The 23,237-nt window shown below is 33.0% G+C and overlaps 2 protein-coding genes across 3 annotated transcripts in view; both read left to right on the plus strand.

Moving 5' to 3' along the window:
* Window positions 1-23,237, plus strand: part of LOC113398573 (alpha-tocopherol transfer protein-like) — a 176,499-nt gene that overhangs the window by 104,112 nt on the left and 49,150 nt on the right. The gene's annotated exons all lie outside the window — the stretch shown is intronic.
* Window positions 165-21,305, plus strand: LOC113398607 (uncharacterized). 2 transcript variants are annotated; one of them, XM_026637418.2, is made up of 8 exons: window positions 165-487; window positions 2,476-2,657; window positions 10,227-10,456; window positions 11,521-11,967; window positions 13,622-13,889; window positions 15,798-15,897; window positions 18,345-18,531; window positions 20,224-21,305. In XM_026637418.2, exons 1-8 carry the CDS (start codon window positions 365-367, stop codon window positions 20,718-20,720), a joined length of 2,034 nt encoding a protein of 677 aa, XP_026493203.1. In that variant the 5' UTR covers window positions 165-364; the 3' UTR covers window positions 20,721-21,305. The 2 variants fall into 2 exon arrangements, with proteins under 2 accessions (XP_026493203.1, XP_026493204.1); XM_026637419.2 differs by lacking the exon at window positions 165-487 and adding an exon at window positions 617-1,169.

Raw genomic sequence — 23,237 nt, forward strand, 5'->3', positions numbered from 1 at the left:
ATGTCGCTAGTAGCATACTTAGTGCAAAAGTGATATGCAGGGTACATTTACAAATGTATCTCAATAAGTCAAAAGATGGCAGTATGCGTTTGTACTGTTTTATCATATATGTCATGCTAATTCCACCAATGAACAAGTGAAAAGTGTCCTACTTTCATGACGTCATTATTTCCACGTTGGAAGTTGTATAGAAATGTCATGTTTTAGTTGAAAATTATTTATTTTGTACACTAATGTTTTCTATGAAAACAAAGTTTCATTGTGATTTTATATTGTGATACAAAATAAGTAACATTGAAACAAATAAATAAATGAAAAAATATATATCACACAATGATTTTAATGTGGAATAGTACAAATCAACATGACTCTTGTTAACGAAGATATGAGTAAGATCTTGGAATATCTGTCAAGAAATGATCAGGAGTATGACGGAGTGAATTCTAAAAGTGAAAAAATGGATAGCTTTCAACCGGACAGATTACTGGTTTGTATCATTACATTTACAAGGATTTTACAATCGTTGATTGATAACGTATCAAACCGACTTTAAAGATAGCTCAAAGGCCATTAGGCGGAGAAATTGATCGCTATTGTGAAGGGTATGAATAAGCGTCTCTGTAGACGGGCGGTGAGGCAATGAAATCGTGACCATTGCACCTCGTTCCGTAGCTTTCGTGGGTTTACGCTCCCACTTTTACCGTTATCTGACTAGCCGTTCATTTCGTTTTCGGATCGGACGTGGCTTGGTCTCTAGTATCTTTCACATTTCAATCCCGGCATTTCCTTATCTAATTAGTGCAACATCGTATCGCGGGTTTACCCTAACACACATATTTACACTACATTTGATGTGTTCCCCCATTCAATAACAGCGCGCAAATCGTGAGGCCGGCGTCGGGCGTATTCAACGACGTAAACAAGCTTGCCAGCTAGGCACCATGCGGTCGAAGTCTTTTCCATATGCCAGATGAACGCTTACCTGTGCACACACAAGTAGTAACTTAAACTTAACAGTCGCGTAATTATAGAGACCTGTGAATGTGAACTGTATTTATATGTGTAACGCAATAGTGGGTGCAAAATTGACAACAGTGAAATATATGTTCTAATGTGTAATTTTAAAAATAAAAATGGATAAAAAGCTAGACCTGTTATCCTTGTTTGAGGTAATGTTATTTTTTTCATAGGTTTTTAATGAAAAAAATACTCAAAATATATCTTTGTAGATTATATGAAAACAATAATTTCTATGTGATTCCAGTGAGAAAATAATTTAAGAAAAATAATACAGTAAATCATTGGCTTATATATAAATTAAATATAGGAAATAATACATGACTTATATTGATAAATAATATTTAGATAAACAAGAAAATAGATTATAAATATACATACCTTAATATTTTATTATGTATCAAGGTCTATATATACATATTTTATATCTATTTCAATTATAAACTGCACGCTTAAAATGCATCTCCTTTCTCTTTATCTCTGAGTAAAAGTTGAAAATGAAAGTAATTTATATATGACAAAAGTAAAAGGCAAAACTGCTGAAATTTTGTGTCATTTTAAACTCACAAAATTCAATGCAATATTCAGAACATTCTAAATTTAAAACATAATTACTTTTAAGAGAAATTTTAGTCAATCTTTTGTAAAAAAATCAAATTGTATTACAGAATAATTATGCTAGTACATAATTACATAATTATGTTAATTATTTTTAAACCAAAACAAATTATGGACAATTATTTCTTTCTTGGATTAACTAGTACTTTTAATTACTTAAACTGAAATTACATTAAGTAATGATGCTTTTTGTTATCATCACTATTATTATCACAATATTTATAGTTTAGAAAGAATATCTTGCCTTTTAAAATATGTGCACTGATTTTCTGCATAAATATATTTATACTATTATGAGTAAAATTGCATCATTGTTGTTTTACATTGAACAGAGTTCAAGATAGAACTGGAAAGGCTTAAGTTTTAGTAAATATACTCTGTATAAAACTATAGAGAACTAGTTATCATTGCCTATTTTTAATAGTTGCATGAAATATATTTTCATTAACATTTCAATTAAATCATCTTTTATAATTATGTATATCCCAATGTTTTTTTCTTATTCAACTAGCCATTACTTCTTGATGTTTCAATATTAAATATTTTTATTATTATCCTCAGTAGGTTCATTGTATGCATTGACAAACTAGTAAAAACTTGCAATGAGTAATTAGTCTTAATTCTGCTTTATAAATATGTAAGCTTGCAAAAGTATAAGATTAAATATATAAATGCTGAACAAGTTTGTTCTCATTACACAATATATTTAATTTACATGAGTGTGTATGATGCAAGATGGTTTCATATTTCTCTTTTTTTTTTCTTGTTTATAAAAATATATTTTTTGATGAATAAATAAATAAATAAAAATCATTGTATTAACAAAATCTATTGTTTCAGTCGGACTCGTGGCAGGCCTCTGATGACTTTCTGGAAAATATATTTTCTTTAGAGCAGGGGTCATTGAACTTCTTAGACGATTCATTGCCTGATTTAAATCTAACACCTCATAATGCATCTCAACCAGAAGGTCTTAGTAGTTCTTGTTCCGACAGTGGATTATCAAGTGACCCAGCAGAATTGTAAGTAACTTTCAGTATATATATTAATTTATAAAAATAGTTTAGTTATTAATATTAATAGCTCTTGTTATACAAGAATAATCTTACAATACATAAAACAAACTAATGTACAATGACCCAACTAAATGTCACAAAATCTCATAATCATACACAAAGCATGTCAGATAAATTATGATAAAGCAACATCCTGTGATTCGAATTGCATAAGTTGTTATAATTAAGAGAACATTTGGATTTTTTTTAAATTTATATTTCATAATCACAAGAAATTAACACAACAATTTATGGGGAATTATCCAATTACCCTTTCAGGCTAAATGCTATGTTGAACAGATTTTAATATATGTGTCGCTTGAAATCATTATTTTAATTACTCCTAATAAGTAGAGTGCATAGTTGGAGATTAAATTACATAAACAAAGAACGAATATTGCGCATTACTTATTTAATATTGCATGGGTGTTAATAAATAATTTTTAAATAAAACTACATATTCATAAAAAAAATACATTAAGAATATATTTATTTTAAATTGAGCATACATAGTAATCACAGTGTAATAATTCGTGTATACTTTTTTTTGGCATCCCCAATGGCAATATCCGCAGATATATTTTACAGTTTTAATTCATCGCACAGATAACAATTACATCAGACTTTGTTATTAGGACGTAAAACAAGTTGTGTATAGTACCGTAACTCGGGTTTTGTGAGTCAGTTCCTTCTATTAAGAATGCGCGCGATGAAAGTGCTGTTAGAATTTTAATTTTTTTTCGCCCATGTGCCACTCGTAAAGTGTAAGTTTAAAGCTTAGTATAAATTTATAGGAGCTATTACTAAAAAATAAAACATAGTTGTGAATTAAATTTTAACTAGGTATATAAACTAGAGGTTTTTTTATTACAAATTTAATTTACGGTTATGGTGAAAGTCATATTCTTGAATATGAATACAGGATTAGGAATATATTAAACAAAGGCGTTTAAATTGTTAAAGTTCTTCCAGAGAAAGCCTTTAGGTAGACTTCATTTAAAAAATAGATTTACGGGTTTGATATTTCTTCCGATTCACACAAAACACGGAAGTTCTTCTACCTTATCTTGTGTTATAAAAAATAGCACGCAATTCTAATACTTACATAAAAATAGTATTGGTCTGTAGCTTCTTCATTTAACATTATTCATTAAAATACATTCGTTTTAGGGATTGCAAGCAAATCTTTAAAAATATTTAAATTATATTTCAGTAGGTTCTTACAAACATTTTTTGTCGTCATTTTCCAAGAATACCTTTTAACACAGCTACCACAGAATCGAAATGTAGATTCTACAGAGAAGAATCGGTATGAAACTAAGTAGGTAGTTGCTCTTTTTCATCAATCATAAACTTGTAATATTCATATACAAATTAATTTGTAGGTATATGAAAACCAATGAATATTAGCTTCAAAAACTTTATGAAGTATAATAATATGCCTAGGTATACTACGTATTCTACTATTATGATTCATATTTACGATGGCTGCTGTTAAATAAGAACCATAGGAATAAAGCAACCTATGCTTTAAATCATGGCTATAGAATTTACTGTTATTATCAAATAAGGTAAACGCTTGCCTTCAAGCGGCAATTTATCCGTCTGCATTCCAACTATCTATAAAATAAAACAATACACAAATTATACTGGGATTTTATTTTAAACTACAGCTTGCACACGATTTCCTTCAGTTAAGTTTAAACACGACGTTCAAGGAATATAAATTAGGAAACATTCGTACGTTACAGGATTACTGCAGTTTTGTTTCGTTACAAACGACGTACAAAGTTTAAATTTTGTTTTCTTAAAATTGTATAGAAAATTTGATTTATCATATACATATACGAATAGACTGTTGTAAATTGTATTTGATGTAGCGAGAAAATTACACACACGGCTTCAACTCATATGTTGACCAAACGTCTCGTTTTGTGGAGTTCGTGGCTTTGATAGTTCGTGTCCCGCTGTGACAAAATAGGCCATCTAAAAATTGAAGCTCACAATAAATTCAATAAACACTATATAGATTTCACCACTGAAATAATTATTACAAAATATGTATTGTATGTGAATATAATCACAAATTAAGAACATGAAAATCGAGTGGAGCTTGTTCGGTTCGAACTCGCAATTTTCGGTTAGGATTAACTTCATATTCTAGCTCCCCAAATTCGTCAAATTATAATCACTAGAAGTATTTATATCTTGATAAATGTTAACTTACTTTTAGATTTAACTTGTCTCCTGCGTACAGTGTACACGTTGAACACCATTAGTAATTTTTACTGGTTATAAAACTGAGGATAGAGAGATTATGATAAATCTATACTAACACTTTAAATGCGAAAGTAACTTTTGTCTGTCTGTCTGTTACATTTTCACGGCTAAACCACTGAATCGATGTTCATCAAATTTTGTCTAAACCATCTTGAACCTCAAGAACGGACTAGTTTACTTACGGTTACTAACGGACTAGAAGTAGACTACGTTTTTACGCTTCAGAGTAAGTTTACAAAATTAATTACTAGCGGGCGATGCCGCGAGCTCGACCAGTATTAAATATTGAATCCAGTTCATGTTATAAAAACTTAGATAATTTTTGCTAAGCACACCTATCAATTGAGCACGTAAATCGCAAACCAAATACCGTTAGTGTCAGACAGGTCGGCCGTAATAATCAGGAAAATCTATTATGATGCAATTTCCCATCGGATTACTGATATTTTAAAACAAATATGATATCATAAAGTATTTAACTAAAACTAAATACAATAATAATAAACAAAAAAATATATATTTACCTTTATAAAAACACATTGCTATATAATGTTAAAAAATCTAGAAGAAATATCTCAGTTAGGTAATTCTCTGGGTATTCAATACTACTAAAAATATGTATTCTGGATAGGGGTTATAAATATATGTATGTTAAATCACTATTCAACATGGATTACCATGTTAAATTAAATTACTTAGTATTATTTATTTAGTTAAATTAATCTAATCGGATAGAGGTCACCACGTGTAAACGAGACTTTACCGCCAGTGTACCTAGTGAAGATTGCACTATTGCATGTCGATACAATTTATTACCTTTGTTTTATCTCTGCTTACACGATTCATTTTTAAAGTGTTAGCAATAAAGTAAATGCCATATTTAACAATAATCCTTATGTTATTGAAAATAACGATTAAATTGCTATAAAACTTTTCATCGTCTTCAATGCTGAACCACGTATTTTATGCCGTCCAATTAATAATCGAGTGCTTCCGTAAACCTTTCACTTGTCCGAGCTTCGACATATTTGGCGATATTTTGACCGTCTGATAGTGAAATAATTGTCATGACGATTTTCAGTGTTGGTTTATGGAGGTCAAACAAAGATTTAATTCACATCGGAATTACATTCTTATATATATCATACTTAGTTCCGATGTACTAAACAAACTTATTCTTTAAAAAATAACACAAAACTCACTTCAAAATTTAATCGTGAAATGTCCGAAAGTCATTTGTGACACTTAACCTTTAACTGTGGACGTCAATATATTGTAACACTACCATGGACGCGAGGTCTCACGGACGCACGGTCGGTCTCACGCTATTATAACTTCAAGTAATATTTTTAAGAAAATATTACTAGCTTATATTTATTTATATTGTTAATAATTATGTAAATCACATTTAGGGCACTTTTCAGTCTTAAATAGCCTGAGATCAAATTAAAGACTACTACTTTAAAAAAAAACTTCTTGAAAAAAAAAAACCAGATTAATCTGTAAGTATAAACTATACCAAACATAAAAAACAAAAAATCAACGTCTAAACTTGAAACATAAAAATTCTGACAAAGGTCGAATATCAGTAAAATTATTGACAGTCATTGCACAAAGGCTTAGAACACTGAAGGCATATAGCTGGTTTACAGCCAACACAAGTGTAGTAAGTCTTCCTCTTAAGTTTAGGTGGACAGATTCGGCAGGTCTTTCGTTTTGAACACTCGTTACGGTTAGAGCCTTGAATTGGTTTCGTCAAACGCAGAACAAACTGGGTGGGAACCAGAAACTTCTTTTCTTCTGCATACAGTCCTATCCCAACGGATCCTTTACCGGAACATATATAACCATTATAAAAATAGAATGTCTTAGCGTCACATAAAGCGCGCACAATGAGTCCATATTTTCCTGGCTTTTTTGGCATGTAAGAGATCATATGGCTCCTTCCACGAAATTTTACCAACATTTCGTCAATTGTGACAGATTCGCCAACAACATATATTTTTTGAGAGTTGGTGACAAACTGCTCAAAAAGTGAAGAGATCGCTGCTAACTTATCAGTCTTTTGCCTCTCTGGACGATCATCAGGATTGTCAAAATGCAGGCAATGTAGTATGACTAAAAATCTAGTCTCTGACATGCTGCATCTGAATATTTCGCAGCCTGTACCATCTGTTGCGAAAATATAGCTCGAGCTTTCGTGGTTGGATTTTAGAACAGCAGAATAGTACAGTAATCCGAGAAACGCATTCAATTCTACCATGTCTAAATGTTTCAATTCCGGTCTATCTTGTCGTTTGAACGTTGCTTTGATGTCGTCAATTTTTTTGTTAGTTCATATCAAAATAGTCTCTTGCATTTCCACGTCAAAAAGCTTATCCCAAATACTGGTAGGATCCTTGTTATCGTCCTCGGTCAAAAGTGAAGTAGATCGGCAGGTGACAATATTATGTTGAAGCGTTCTTACCCTGTTCGATGGTGGATTAGCAGCCCATTTTTACCGTAGAAATAATTAGGTTGTGAACGCGAAGTTAGAGTATTTTGAAGTTCTGAAAGTGGCACGTCACTGTCTGAGCTGTCACTGTCCGAACTATCATCCCTTAAATCGTTGTCATGAGTATTATCTATTTCTATAATCTCTTGGTCTTCTTGGTCACTAAAATTACGTTCTGTGATGTCTTCAGCAAATGCTAAACAATCGGCAATGTTGTTTTCATCTTCGGATTGATCTGACTCGAAAAGTATTCGATTAATTTCATCTTCAAATGAAGGATCGTCAACGCGTTTTGTTTTTTTACATCTGTTGGGACGGCCACGTTGACCTTGAAGTTTGTTTAGCCGCAGAAGTACTCGGTTTTATGTTTTTTGACATTTTTATTGCTTATAATCTATAAAAAATATAATCGCAGTCAATAAATTTTTGTATTGAAAACGTGGACTCGCGGTCTCACAGACCGCAGGCGAAATTTAAAATAAAATTACCCAAATTGCAGCCAGCGACGCAACCTCTCCTCTTCGCAGTCGTTTCGCCACTAAAGTCGAAGCTATTAAACGTCACAAGAGCGGGGAGTGGGGGGAAGTAGGGTAAATACAATTTTCAGAAACGAGAGCGGTCTGTGAGACAGCGCGTCCATAGTTAAAGGTTAACTCAAAATGGCGTAATGCTGTAAGTCTGTTTTCGACAAACATCATGTCATCGCTTGAAGAACATGGTCAGACTATATACTCGTACGTAAAATAATTAATTCTAAGAAAAGCAAGCTATCTTTTATTAATGCTATTATTATTAAAACGGTATTGAAACGTTATACCAACATAATACTTTTTTTTATACATACATATATATCTACGATTTTGTCGACGAATAATTATATATATTTCTAGATGTTATAATTTAAATGGCGATATAAGTAATAGGTATGCATATTTACTTTCGCTCAACTATAATTTAAATCTCGTACTCTTCGTCAGTAGGTAAGTATCTGTCGAATAAATGAATGTGACATTTTCAAAACTGGCTTTACGTCACACTACTCTGATATGTAATATGTATCTTAATTATGAAACGTACCTACATGAGGTACAGTTTAAGTTGAATAAAGTTTTCTTTACAGCGATCGTTTTATTTGTTTCATTTATAGTTGCTTAATAACGACGAAGCGCCCGCGGGCCCGCCGCCGCCGTGCCGTCCGAATTACAGATATTTTATTTCGGGTCAAACAACGACCCGAGCTGATTTAAACTTTTGTACTGTAAAAACTAAACGAACATGACAAATTTTCACATGCAACTTTTTTCATCACATACGAATATCATATAAAATATTGATAAAAAAGAAAAAATCTTGTGAAATTAATTTAAAATACGGTATCACAACAGTTAATTAATTAGAGCACTTTGTTAAAACGTATTAATTACTTAAATTTTATGTTCAAGAGCAAAAAAGTAAAAGTAGATATGACTTTCTAGCGACTTAATATCTATATCGGATAGCAACAGGTTTGACACTTCAGCGCTTATATTTATAGTCGTTATATAATATGGCGTAAAGGTTACATTATTTGATAAGTTTATTTAAAAAAACGTGTTTTATACACGTTGTGTGACTTCTTTTATCGTTTTTAAAAGGAATTTATATCGAAGCGTGGTTTTTGCTCATAAGCTTAATATTTATCAATAGAATGTACCTATTTCTTATCTTATTCAAATCAAAGATATGTATGCGTTACTATATATTTTTAATAACTTTTTTTTTTAAATTGATTTTGTCTTTTTTATATCTGTAATGTTAAAACAAAGGATAAACGGCAAGGAAATTATTTCACAAATATAGCTGTACCTGTTCCCATGGTCGGTGAGATTGGCTAGGGTCGACTTTACTTACATATATCGATAATATTAAAACATGATTTTGATGCAAAATATTTATTGAGTATTTTTTTATACCGTCACAAATTTTGTTATAGAAATTTCTAATACATCAGCCTGTTATATAATTGTAATAAAAGCCGTAGTTCATTGATTTTTATTACAATTTTATAACAGTAGCTATATAACGTACATTGGACTTTAAAGGTGTTTAATAAATAATAATTAACACATAGACCCTTATATTTTACATATAAAACAATCAAAAGATTCGAATATCGACTGTAACTAATCGATAATGTTTCATGTTTGATATTTCTCATCCCTAATATTCTTTGACTAGCCTTGATGAAATAGCATGTTTTATTTTCATTACGAGAGAGACGCGTTAACTATCCACTGATAAGTCGTTTAACAGAACCATCTCGTTATGTCTGTCTCGTTCTACGTATGTTGCTGTGCCGTTTTATCGCATTCGGGTTAAAATGTATTACTGGGTTCAGAGAGCAAATGCATCCGGTTATCTATTTTGAACATGCACGTTCAAAAGGTGTAATGCCATAGATTTTAAAAAAGGATTGTTTCCTTGTCTAATTTCTTACTTTCGAAAGAGAAGTGAATACATTGGATAATAAAATTCTATGCTTATCTTAGTAGTAACTTTGCAGAAAATAAAAATATCTTAAAAGTAACTTTCTAGTATCTAGTTTCGGTGCTGTTTTTACCATTGTATTGTGTAGAAAATTAATTCAAGTAGATTTATGTTTATTTCCTTTTCCTTTTAACCGATAATTTAAAAAATATGATATTGTTTGTAATGCACTTGTAAGTTTAAAACCCTACGTAGTAAGTTTATAACAATTATAATATTTGTAACTATTGTTCTAGTGACTTCGAACAACAATTGTCACCTTTCCTCATCCAGAACTCATGTGATGAGGATTTATCAGCGCCCGTTCTAGAACCGATGAGCCCTTGCAACGCCCAGGATGTTATCATACAGGATACGAACGATACCTCGAACAGTTCAACGGAAGTTCAGGAAACATTTGACATGCTCGACTTCGAACAGAATGTTGTCCCTGGTTTCTTGAATAACAATACATTCCAAAGCCCTGGTAAGATTACTTTTATGATTATATAAATTAGATTATGACCCATTTATATGAGTACAGAGTAGCTCGCCAAATCCCACTTTTAGACAAACCCTTCGTTTTTAAGAAAAGTCTTGGAGGTTATTTTAAAATTTATTTTATATCAGGATCTTATTATGTGACATATTTTACTTCAACTCCAAATGCGGGATGAATTATAAATTACTGGTCGAAACAAAAAATCTCGACTTTTGATGTAAATGAAATTAATATCAAAGATAAATTAGGGTACTAAAATAAGAAGCAAACATTCTTATATGCGTAAAATATAAGTACATAGATCGTAAATGTCTTAAAACTGGACAACGCACGTCCTCTTTTACTGTTTAAAAGAATGACAAGCGCACGGAATGTATATTAATTACGTGCGATTTTCATAAATTTTTAAATCCATTATATAAATTACGTTGTAAGTATTATAAACGTACACATTAATAGTAGTAGTTTACGCCTTTACAACTAGAAACAGATGTTAATAGTAACATATGAATGCCCTTGGAAGTTGGAGGTATTCTATGTATTGTTTAAGAGTATTTGTTGTTTCAGTGTTGCGTAATAATTACACATTCTATGATTAAACTAAAAATGAACTAAATAGTATTCGTAAACACTGGTTACTAAATGGGAAGGCCATTTCCCCTCTTAAGGTTGAAATTTCCAAAAATCCTTTCTTAGCACATGCTCACGTTTAAATGAACGTACGTTCCAAAGTTCCAGACTAACTAGTTCTGAATGTGGACTACTATTTTATAAGTATAGATTCCAAGTATTCTTAAACTAAATTTTAGTGTTAGGTTACTATTACTATTATTAAGTAACAGCGACACACAATATATTACGAAATATTAGTACTTAAATACTTTATCGAAAATGAGTCATTAAAACAATAGTAAACAGCTGGATACACAACTTCGTATATGAATAAATTAGAACAATACGATACATGTTGAATTTTAGTTGCAAAATGTGTAAAAATTACCAATAATTGGGAAATGAGTACATCCTTTAAAACGATTTTTTTTTCTCAGGTAAGGTTGGTAGAAAACGCCGTCTCTCCCACACACCACAAGTCGTCCAGCCGAAAGTCCAAAAACCAACTATTAGGTTACCTACATCGGTCCAAAAACCTCAGCTAGTCGTTAAGGCGCAACCACAAAAACCCCTCAAAGTAACGAATATACAAGTCATCAACCCCCAAACTAAAGTATATTCGAAGCCCGTAGAGAGTGTCGCACCGCAACGAAGAATGATTCGCGTCGCGCCAATGGCTGGCAACCCGAGATCAATACTCTTGCCGGTCACAATAAAAGATATGAAAGATCTTAAATCAATCAAAATCATCAACGCAGCGGATCTGAAGAACGCGACGAATATCAAAATAGCGGCGGCGAACCTTCTCTCGCAGAGTAAACTGCAAGATTTCAAAGTCGAGTCTCGCAGTGACTGCGATTACGATCAAAACGGCAATCATTGTGGTGAGTACATTTTTGAGTCGTTAAAAAAAGATTCTTATTTCCGAAGCGTTAGGACTCAAAATGATAATTTACAAATTTAAGTAATATTATTAAGAGTTCATTGGCTAGTTTAGAATAGAAATATTTGTTCAGTTATGAGTATTTTATCAACAGCGCCATAATAATTGTACTGCAACAAACTCTACGTAAATTGATTGATGTCAATTGTTCTTATTTAGACGTACGGCTAATATATATAATCTGTATGGAAATATTGGTCATTGACTCGACTGAACATTTTTATGGTATCTTTGAACTCGTAATGATTTGAAGGCCGAAATTTAAAGGAATTTATGCTTAGCAGTTTGAAATATTTGCGAAGTCGTTTTTTTCTAATAAATCTATAACCTATACTTAAAGTCAGGTTACTTCAAATTTGAAAAAGTTATTTAACATACAATGTTTGCATTATCTCTAAATTGTTTTTGTAGATAAGTAATAACTACAAATAAATTTTAACTTTAATAAATCAAGGTTGACATTTAACGAAGGTCGTTTATAAGATAATATTATATTTTTAATTATACCGAATATTATATTTTCGTATAAAAATTGACGACGCAAATTTGAGATTACGTATGTTATATAAAGATAATAACGTCTATTCAGTCTTACTTGTATACTATTGTTTGGTGGCTATTGAACAACAATGATTTGTCTCTTTTTGTCATTATTAATTTAGCATTCAAAAGAAGAAGATAGCATTATTTTACTAACCACCTCTTAAATAAAGCCCAATATTATTTGTTATTCCGAGTCAAGTTCGTGTCGCCTCTAATTTTATCATTATCGTTAATCTATATCCGTTACGTTTAAATGAGTCTTATTCGGAATCGTTTGTGGTTAGTATCAATAATATTAGTACTATTTTATTTCGTAGACTTTTAATCGGCTTTAAATATTCTGATAAGATAAGATCTTGTTTCTTCCATAATTTTAAATAAATCAGGAAATGTTAGGTTGAATAAAATACAATACAACATTTGAATGGCCTTAGAATTTATTACTTGATAATTTTAAGACTATTGAAAAATGATACGAAACGGATTCTGAAAATATAGAAAAGGTTGGATAGCTTTTGGATAATAATAAAACGAATTCATAGTTATCAGTGTGTGTTAATTGTTATGTTGACAATATAATACGTTAGAAAACTGAAGTGCTACTTGCACTTGACCTTCACGGGTAGATTCTTTCATGTTTTGCTTCTTTTCGACTGTCTGCAGGTCACGGCTACGTTAATCCTTGACCTTTCTGCAGTATAACTGTCATCTGCTATTAAATAACGTGTGATATTATATTTTTTATTGAATATAGACAGTTATTTTGTTGCGAAAAACTATATCATTAAGTCATTACATATTGTCTCTTCTATAAAATTTAAAGTATTTAAAATAACTGAATTAAAAATATATAATATAAATATAAATTTTTCTAATAAAAAAACATCAGATTTAACTTATCAAGTAATCATAGTTCAGCATTGCTGCATCTTGTTCTTTCAAATGTCATATCAATGGCGCCAGAGGTAGAAATCAGTGTTTAACTAAACATCCGTTTATATAAAGCCACGACATGTTTTCGTTGCGAAATAATAATTTAGAATTAATTTCAGATGACTCAGGCACCGATCACAGCGATGACGAAGATGATCACAAGGAAACCCAATTGAACGACGGGAGAAACGGATATCCCCGTCTCGTTCTAACCGCTGAGGAAAGACGGCTGCTTGCAAAGGAGGGAATCACATTACCCACGAGCTACCCACTCACCAAGCACGAAGAAAGGGAACTGAAGAGGATCAGACGCAAGATCCGCAACAAAATCTCCGCCCAGGACTCTCGTAAACGGAAGAAGGAATACGTCGACGGATTGGAGGATAGGTGAATATATTATAATAGCTTTTTTTATAAAGATAATATCGCTCAGTAATAAGATAGCGCCGATTGAATTGTACCAACTACCGAACACACTATTTTCTTATCTGTTTCTGAGAGATAAGTGTGTACATAAAGTAGGTAACTGAGTGCGCAATCGATATTTATATAATATAATATGTATATACTTTACTTCAGTGTAAACAATTTCGTATAATTTATATTATTGTATAAACAGTATTGAAATGATATATATGAATGTTAAATACCGAGATACAATCTTTTTTCTGACGTAATAAGGGATACGCAGATTTTGATGAGTAACGTGGTGGGATAGGCCCTAAAACTTTATCCTAGCAGCGAGATATTTACGCGTCAATGCTTATTTACTTACTACGACTGTATGAAACGCAGGTATAATGACCCCTCCTAAGTATTTATACATTAGCGGTTTTGTGTTAGTTAAATACTATGTATCCGTCTCGACGTCACTCAAGTAAGATTTGAATCGACATTTTTTAAATCAGCTATAATAGAAAAAAATTATACAATCATTTATAAAGTAAAGCCAAGCTAGGTATAAAGTAAAGTAAACAACTTATAAATGTCCCTGGCTAAGGCCAGCTTGAGAGAGTAAGAAGTTTACACCACGTCGCAGTTCCATTGAACAGATGAAAATGTTCCATATGGAACATTTTCATCAAACATCCAAGGAAATTGCCGAGCACGAGATAAATTATAAACACAAGTAAAATTTCTAGTGGTTGCCCGGCTTTAACTCACACTAGACCATCTCGAACTATATGCTGCAGATATATTTTTGGACTTACAATTTGATATAATAAATATATATTTTTTTTCTATATACGATTTTACACGATGGAGTTAAATTAATAAATATCTTTTTGAAAATAGTCATATAAATGTACCAATAATCTCCCCGAAATCTAAGTCCACATTTTAGAACAAGTAGAGTAGAGAAGAGTAGAGTTAGTGTTCATCTCTTATATGAGCACCAACATTATTATGGTAAATGTTTTCTTTTCCCTGCCCGTGTCTCAATCGATTTAGGGTCGGTCGCCATTTTCCTCTGATATTCGTCATCTGATCATTTACATCAATTTCACTCGTATCCCTATTCACACACTCCATCCCTGTTTTCTTAGGTCGCCCTCTTCCTCCCCCTTCCTCAGTCATGCTCATTACTCTTTTAGTAACGTGTGTCTCCTTTCATCGCTCTTTTGTATTTTATGTTGGGAGTTCCTTTTTTAAATAAATAAATAATTATATATGTAGTATGTTCATTGGTTATGCAAACTGTATTGATTTATTTTGCTAACAAATTATCCTTAACTTATATATCGACATCAAAAATATCCGATACGTTTATGACATGATATTTTATTGTTAAATTAGAAAGTATCTTGCATCAGGTATATTCCGTCTGAGTCATAGACCAGCAATCAACGAACACGTCGACACCAGACACGCTGGCAGTTGATGATTCATTTTAATGTATTTTAAAATAATTACGAACGTTTTAAGATTAATGGACATACGTTTTTGTGTAACTATTATATAAATACAATAATTATTTATTTGTTACATTTGACAACATTAAGTATTATTAGTGTTTTTTGGGGTTTTATTGCTTTTGAGGCTTTCGTCCAGCGGTAGCTAATTTATTGATACTTTAAAATATTAATGAAATTTATAATTATAGTATCTGTTCATTCGTACGTATACTGCATTGTTAACAATAGTACATATTATACATTTAAAATTGTTAATACTTAATCAATTAAGTGTGTTCATAAAATACAATAGGAAATAAGAACAATAATACCAAATCCATGTTATATTAAATATATTTTTATGAGATTGAATGATGAATAATCATAATGTTTACGACAGGGTCAAACAGTGCACCGCAGAAAACCAGACACTTATCAGGAGGATAAAAATACTTCAGACCCAGAACCAGTCCCTAACGCAACAGTTGAAGAAATTACAGGTACTTTTTTTTTTCTTTTACTAAGAGAAATATAATAAAAAGCAGTTATTTTTTAAATAACTCAATACTTAGGTAAAAAACCTAAAATATATATATATATATGTGTAGTGTGTATCAAGCCTTATTTTACTTTAATTTATTTGATTACGTGAGTTTTAAATGTTTATCTGTGGGATCGTATTATAGAAGAATGGCAGTATTAACTGTGCAAAATCGAAAACTAGGTGCTGTCTATGTTAATATTACAAATGCGAAAGTAACTGTCTGTCTGTCGCCTCTTCACGCTTTATTCGCTGAACCGATTTAGATGGAATTTGGTATGGAGATAGTTTGAGCCCCGGGGATGGTCATAGGCATTTTTTTTAGTTACGCCTTGATGCGCGATAGGGGGTTGGCGGTTTTTGTTTGTATAGTTTAAGTTGTATACATTGTTTATATTTAATTATTTCGTTTATAAAGTATTTGTCTTGTTTATTTCAAAAATATCTTTATTATTGCGAATATAAATAATATTGTTGTAAACATATTGCGACGTAAATGTTTGCCCACCTATGCCCACTTTGTTAAATCGTGTATTTTGCATAAGGTATAAAACAATGTAGATTTTAACTGTAAATAATAATCGATCAAATCTAGTATTCATAGTAATCATTCTTAAAAAGTATCTCTCGATATATTGCCAGTTCCTTTCGATAGGATCTACATTCCGAACCGGTTGTACGTGAACTTAATCGTTTCAAAAGTGCACGTAAGAGCCTGCATGAATAAAGTATATTGTGATCTTTTACAATAACCAGTTTAATATCGATTGAGTTGTTCTCAATTTTCATATCAAACTACAAAGAGCAATGTCGATTACGTCGGAGTCGGAGTCGCGTATAGTGGTTCCTTAGTGCTTAATTTCTTAAATTGGAGGCTCAATATAGGTATGTTTTATTTAAAGTTCAGAAATTGATAATCTAATAACAATAATAAAGATAATAAAATTTTATACACAAAGGGTCCGTTTTTAGACAAAATTTATAAAACTTTATGGTAAGAATCAACATACACTACAATTAATAATTATAAAAAACTGTTTTATACTGTATTAACTGTTTATTAAAAAATATTTAAAACTTAAGAATATCCGTCTGATATCATAAACATATAATATTGCTTTAGTCAGTCACTCAGTCGCTACTGACTGACGTTATGAAGACACAATTGTTGTTTTGTTTTTTACATTCACATTTTCTAAATAAATTCGAGCAAACGAATCTGTGTAATATAATTTTATCGTCGATCTATTCTTCGACTTTCATTTCAGAAAGTTTTTATTTTCGAGTTTTTTTGTTTTTTGTATAAGTTTCAAATGTTTCGCAATTATTGTTTACGATCGGTGGAGCATAAATTATCGATTCTAAGTTACCTGTCGACGTTCTTCACAGACGTGTGAAGCGCGACCAATCATTTCGATACAGATATATTTGAAATACTTGGACCATAATAATATACTTTATAAATATTTACTTTATTATTTCCTTATTTATTATTGCTCAAAATTGTTATAATTATTTTAATGCCAATCTCATGATGGCTACTTGTGAACTGTAAACTATGTCATATAATAAGGAAATTAGTTATAAGATTATTTGTATGTACAAATTATTGACAAAACTCGACGAAAATTTTAAGTTTTCTCTTATTGGATATATTTAAGTCTTGTGGCCTTTTTTATTGTTTATTGGAAACATTTTTCTGTAGTCAATCTGTTTGATTAGTTATATTATGTAGCTTAAAATTATCAATGAACTAGCCGTTTTAAAGTAATATTATATCCAATAGCTGTGGTGTGTGTTAATTCGCTATGGCTTTTATTTGTTAGAGCAACGTCGATTATAGTATTTTATAACTAAAAATAGAGATGGCGCATCTTAATAAGTCTAACTAACAAATATTGATTTCAGTAGACAATTACGTAATTTTCAATATCGGCTTATATGTCTCTAACATATATTAAAATTTATATAAATATTTTGATGCAGTTTTGTCCATTGCAACCACGAGTAAGAGAAATGACGTATATAAAGAAATATGCATGGAACTCGTAGATAACCTTCGATAAAGCAGAAATTCCACAATTCACCGTTCGTTAATATAAATTTTTTTAAGTCTTTCTTTGCTTACGGCAAAACTGCGTACTCGCAGTATCAGCGTTTATTCATTTCAAAATCAAAGATTTACGTAATTTAATTTTTTTAACTAAATATATTTACGTACTTAAAATAAATATCTAACACAAGATAAATAACTATAGAATTAGATCTAGTGTCGTTACTTGATACATGATTGAACATAAACAGTAATAGTTCCCCGGCAAGTAGGCCCCTACTTCAGACACGCTTGGGGCAGAGTTCAATTCACACTCGAGACTCGGCGCCTAGTAACGCTCGCGTCGCTTGCAGAACGTCCTGACGGGCGTGACGTCCGGCTCGGGCGGCAAGGCGCAGCCGGCCACGTGCCTGCTGGTGCTGCTGCTGTCCGTGGCGCTGGTGGCGCTGCCGTCCGTGCACGAGGAGGTGCGCCGCGCGCCGCCCGCGCCCGACGCCGCCGCGCCCGCCGTCACGCGCGCGCTGCTCTCCGCCGCCAACAGTGAGTGCATTCTCCTGCCTAGCTATATGGCCGCCAGATCCCTAGCTCCTGGGTACAACAGCCCGCAGTCTGGAAGTCGGCGTGTACACTCCCGTGCTTCGGAGATCACGTAAAGCCGTTGGTCCTGCACATGATCTCTTTCCGGTCGTATCAGATTAGCAGACTCATCGGCCGCCGTGTCCGTTATCAGTCAGGACGACATTATTATATGACCGCCACCAATTGTGAGAGAGCATCTAGTGGATACAATATTCGAGATCGGAAAAGCGTCAGCGTAATGAAATCTTGGAAAGTTTTGCATTCGTTTTCCACGCTAGATACGCTTAGAACCGGCTTTGATTGAATTCTTACATGCGCTTTATATTCCCCTTACTCTTATTATTATATTCTGTTAATTGCTTCTAAACTGATACCTTTAAAGAATAACCCAATAAGCCCTTATTGGGCCAACCCGGGATTTGAACCTAGAACTTTAAAGGCCTACCTTTTATAAGCTACTGGACCTACGCGACATAAATTATGATTATAACTATAAATAAAGTTTATTCGAATTTCCAAATTTGTTTACAGTGATCATTGGCCGGTCGTATCGTCTGGATGAAGTGCCATTGTTAACTTTTTATTGTTCTGGTACCGACGTTTACGATACGTAACAGTGCCTTTCGTTGTTCACTGGTTTTTAAAACAAAAATTGCATTTAATATTAAAGCCAGTAGTAATTTTCTGATAATATACACTTAATTACCCACGTTGTGAAATCCTTGCTATGCAATAAAAGATATGAATGATAAAAATCGAACAAAAATGTTCATTGATATACACTTAGCAAATTAAGTAATTAATCTAATATTCTAAAATGAGTATAAAATACGTCACACGTCACTAGTCTGCTCTTTTCGGTGGAATTCTCATTCCAAACCGGTGGCTGCCTTATGCATGAATATATTAGAAAAATTATGGTTGTTTAACATCATAAACTAAAGATTTTTTTTTTTATTTTGGTTCTGTTATTTAGAGTATGTATAAAAATCCTGTCTAGTCAAAAATATAAGGGTTCGTTTGTAAAGGCAGGCATTGAGATGCGTAACAATAAGTTTATATAATGCGATACTGGAAATAGCGCAGTTACAATTACGTAAATGAAAGTTTAACAGACAAGCCGACCGTAACGTCTGAATCAACAATTTACCTTCCACTCTTAAATAACGAGTTTTATAAAAACAGATAAATCAAAATAACAATCCGTATTGTGAATATCAACCAATACAATACGTGTCAAATAAGACAATAAATGAAACACAATAGAATTAAAAAAAATTCGTCAGCCATTTTAGTACCACTCGAGATATAGTAAGGATTCCAACGATACTCCATGCTTCCTAATCTGTCCAAATTTATTTCAAAAATTATACCAGAATAAAGATACTCACATACATACATAGGTACGTATGTATTCATATTCATGAACAGAAACCCTGAAAATATTATACTCCTTTTTGAACAGTTGTGTAAATATAAATAAGAACCAAAATGTTTTATAAAAGAAATCTTTTGATTTATCTATTGGGAATAAAAAACAAATATAAAAAAATAACGTATTATAACAAAGCATAACCTTGTCGTGTCCAATCGAATGAGTTATTTAAGAATGTATAAAACAGTGTCGGTTAATATAATTTTTTTTCATTACAGAAATGGTTCTGGATGAAACCGTAATAGACGACGGGGAATTTAATATGGATGAATTGATAACATTCAACCGCGCACACTCCGACCACGACTACCAAGTGGTGAAGAGCCTGGACTCCGGCAAGGCGTTGTCCGGCGGGTACGTAGACCTGCCCATAGACGAGGACTGGCCCCCCAACCTCAAGAAACGAATGAAAAAGATAGAGTTCGACTATGACGACGGCTCGGATTACTTGCCGCCCATAGTTAAGGAGGAGAATTATGAGAATTCGTACAAAACGTCTAAAATCGAAGACAACGAAATCAAATTACATAACGATTTTCTAACGAACACCCTCCTGTCGACGGGCCGAAAGCTCGGCGAGTTGCTGGAGGCCTTCCCGCCAGTCCCCGTCAAGAATGAGGACCTAGTTATCGAGGAGGTTTCGGATTTTGATACGAGAAATAACATAACAGGAGTCAAGAGTTTCGTAGTCAACGGCTCGTTGAATTCATTCTAATTTACTGTATCCTATTATTTCGCTATTCTCGCGTCGCACGTTATTCATATCGGATATTATTTTATTATAATTTTATACAGATAAATATTTTTTATTTCTATATTCAATGAAATTATTCCTTGATTTAGTTTAAGCTGAAATGTATGACCCATTTTACCATAATTGTTGAGATTGTAATGAGTTTCGCGTAAATATTTAACGATTATGGTGGTGTGATCGTGATCGTCTCTAGGTTAAGTATTACTTCGTGACTAAGTATATCGAAACATAATAATTCGTTGAGTATGTATTTATTTTTTAAATCAAAATTAATATATTGATGAATTATATTTTAAAGATTTTATATAAACTTTGGAATGTCATTCGTTTTTGCCTAGATTAAGGTGTTTTTAAGCATTTTCGTTACGACTTGGTGCAATTATGTGTATGTACTGATCTACAGTGTTAGTTTTTATTTAGTTTAAAACAATTATAATAAATACAGAATAAGTTCTTATTCCTTTAAAATTATTTTTTGAAACGTCGGATCATGAGGTCGTTGAATTTGGAATACAATTGTTATATTAAATAAAATGTGACGGAAAATTGGTCTTTGTATTACACCCTAAGATACCTTCAAGCGTAAAAGTGTAGCAGTAATCTTTGGTTCGGGAGTTCCCTAAAAAGAGTTCGTGTTAACAGGAGACAAAAATAGATAACATTCAAGTTTCAATTCAAGTTAATCTTATTATTTTAATGGATACAACGGAAAACTAGGGTGTTTAGTTACGTCGAAAGAGTATCCAGTTTTTATTGATATTTCAATGTCAATAGCTAATTTCTAAATAACTTGTTCAAACACGCGAAATAATTAAAATATACATTTTTTTCTTGATTATAAATGCAGTTCGTCTTTGAATATGCTTATCAGGATTATGAATGTACTTGGTTTTATATTTTCATACGACAACCCTGAGATGTGAAGCCATATGGTCAACCAATATCAAACTACTGACATTTAGTCGAGATGTACTATATTGTTATGTACTTTTGTCTGTATATATTTCGGAGGCCTTTTCTAAAAGAAAATACCACCTCCAGGTCTAAAAAACCATCACTTAATCTTTATAAACTTATTAAACCTATATATCGCTTAACTATATATCTAGTTTTCATAAGAATATGAACTAACACAAGACTTGCACTGGTCACCGATATCCTCTGAGCAGTAGTTTTTTTTTATGTTATAGGGTGCAAACTAGCAGGAGGCTCACCTGATGGAAAGTGATTACTACCGCCCATGGACATCTGCAACACCAGGAGGGTTGCAGGTGCGTTGCCGGCCTTTTAGGAAGGAGTACGCTCTTTTTTGAAGGTTTCCAAGTCGTATCGGTTCGGAAAAACCGCCGGCGAAAGCTAGTTCCACAGAGTGGTTGTGCGAGGCAGAAAATGTCTTAAAAATCGCGCTATTGTGGATTTTCGGACATCTAGGGTACGGATGAAATTTAGAATTTTGACGAGATGTCCGAAGGTGAAATTCAGCTGCCAGGATTAATTCAAACAATTCCTCGGAACATTTCCCGTGGAAGATTCGGTAGAAGATGCAGAGTGATCCAACATCTACGCAGAGTCAAAGGATCGAGCAGATCAGAAAGGGCTTGATCGTCGATAATTCGAGCTGCTCTACGTTGGATACGGTCAAATGGAAGGAGCTGGTACTGGGGAGCACCCGCCCAGAGGTGAGAGCAGTACTCCATGTGATTCCGAAATTGCGCCTTGTATAGTCTTAGGCGATGGGCCGACGTGAAATACTGTCCTGCCTTGCTGAGCACACCGAGCTTTTTCGATGCCAATTTGGCTTTGCCTTCTAATTGACGCGGAACTGAACAAGGCTCGAAATATCAACGCCAAGTATTCAGATACTAGCTGTGGCGGCTATCGGAATGTTCTCAAATCGTGGAGATACGACAAATGGTGTTTTTTGGCGATTAATGCTCAAACTTGCGTCTTTTTGGGGTTGAAGTGGACTAGGTTTAGCCGGCCCCAGTTCGACTGTTTAACGAAGACTCAATTTCAGACACAAGTTTGTTCCGGTTTTCTTCGACGTTTTCCCGAGAAATATTAGCACGGCCGGTGTATGAGGTGTCTACGGTACTGTCGTCTGCATAGCAATGAATGTTACTGATTTGCAACAAGTCATTGATATGCAGAAGAAACAGAGTAGGTGATAGAACGCAGCCTTGTGGAACACCAGCATTGACGAATTTTTGGTCGGAGCATGCACCGTCGACAACGACCTTGATGCTCCGATCTGCCAAAAAGCTGGTAATCCAATTGCATAATTTCCCGGGAAGCCCATAGGAAGGAAGCTTCGAAAGAAGCGCTTTTTGCCGCATGCGATCGAAGGCCTTCGCTATGTCCAGACTGGCTGCTAATGCCTCCCCCTTGCTCTCAACTGCTTCCGCCCATTTATGAGTAAGGTAAACCAGAAGATCACCGGCTGAGCGACCCCGACGGAAACCGTACTGGCGGTCACTA

This window comes from Vanessa tameamea, chromosome 14, assembly GCF_037043105.1.
Source record: "Vanessa tameamea isolate UH-Manoa-2023 chromosome 14, ilVanTame1 primary haplotype, whole genome shotgun sequence".
NCBI lineage: Eukaryota > Metazoa > Arthropoda > Insecta > Lepidoptera > Nymphalidae > Vanessa > Vanessa tameamea.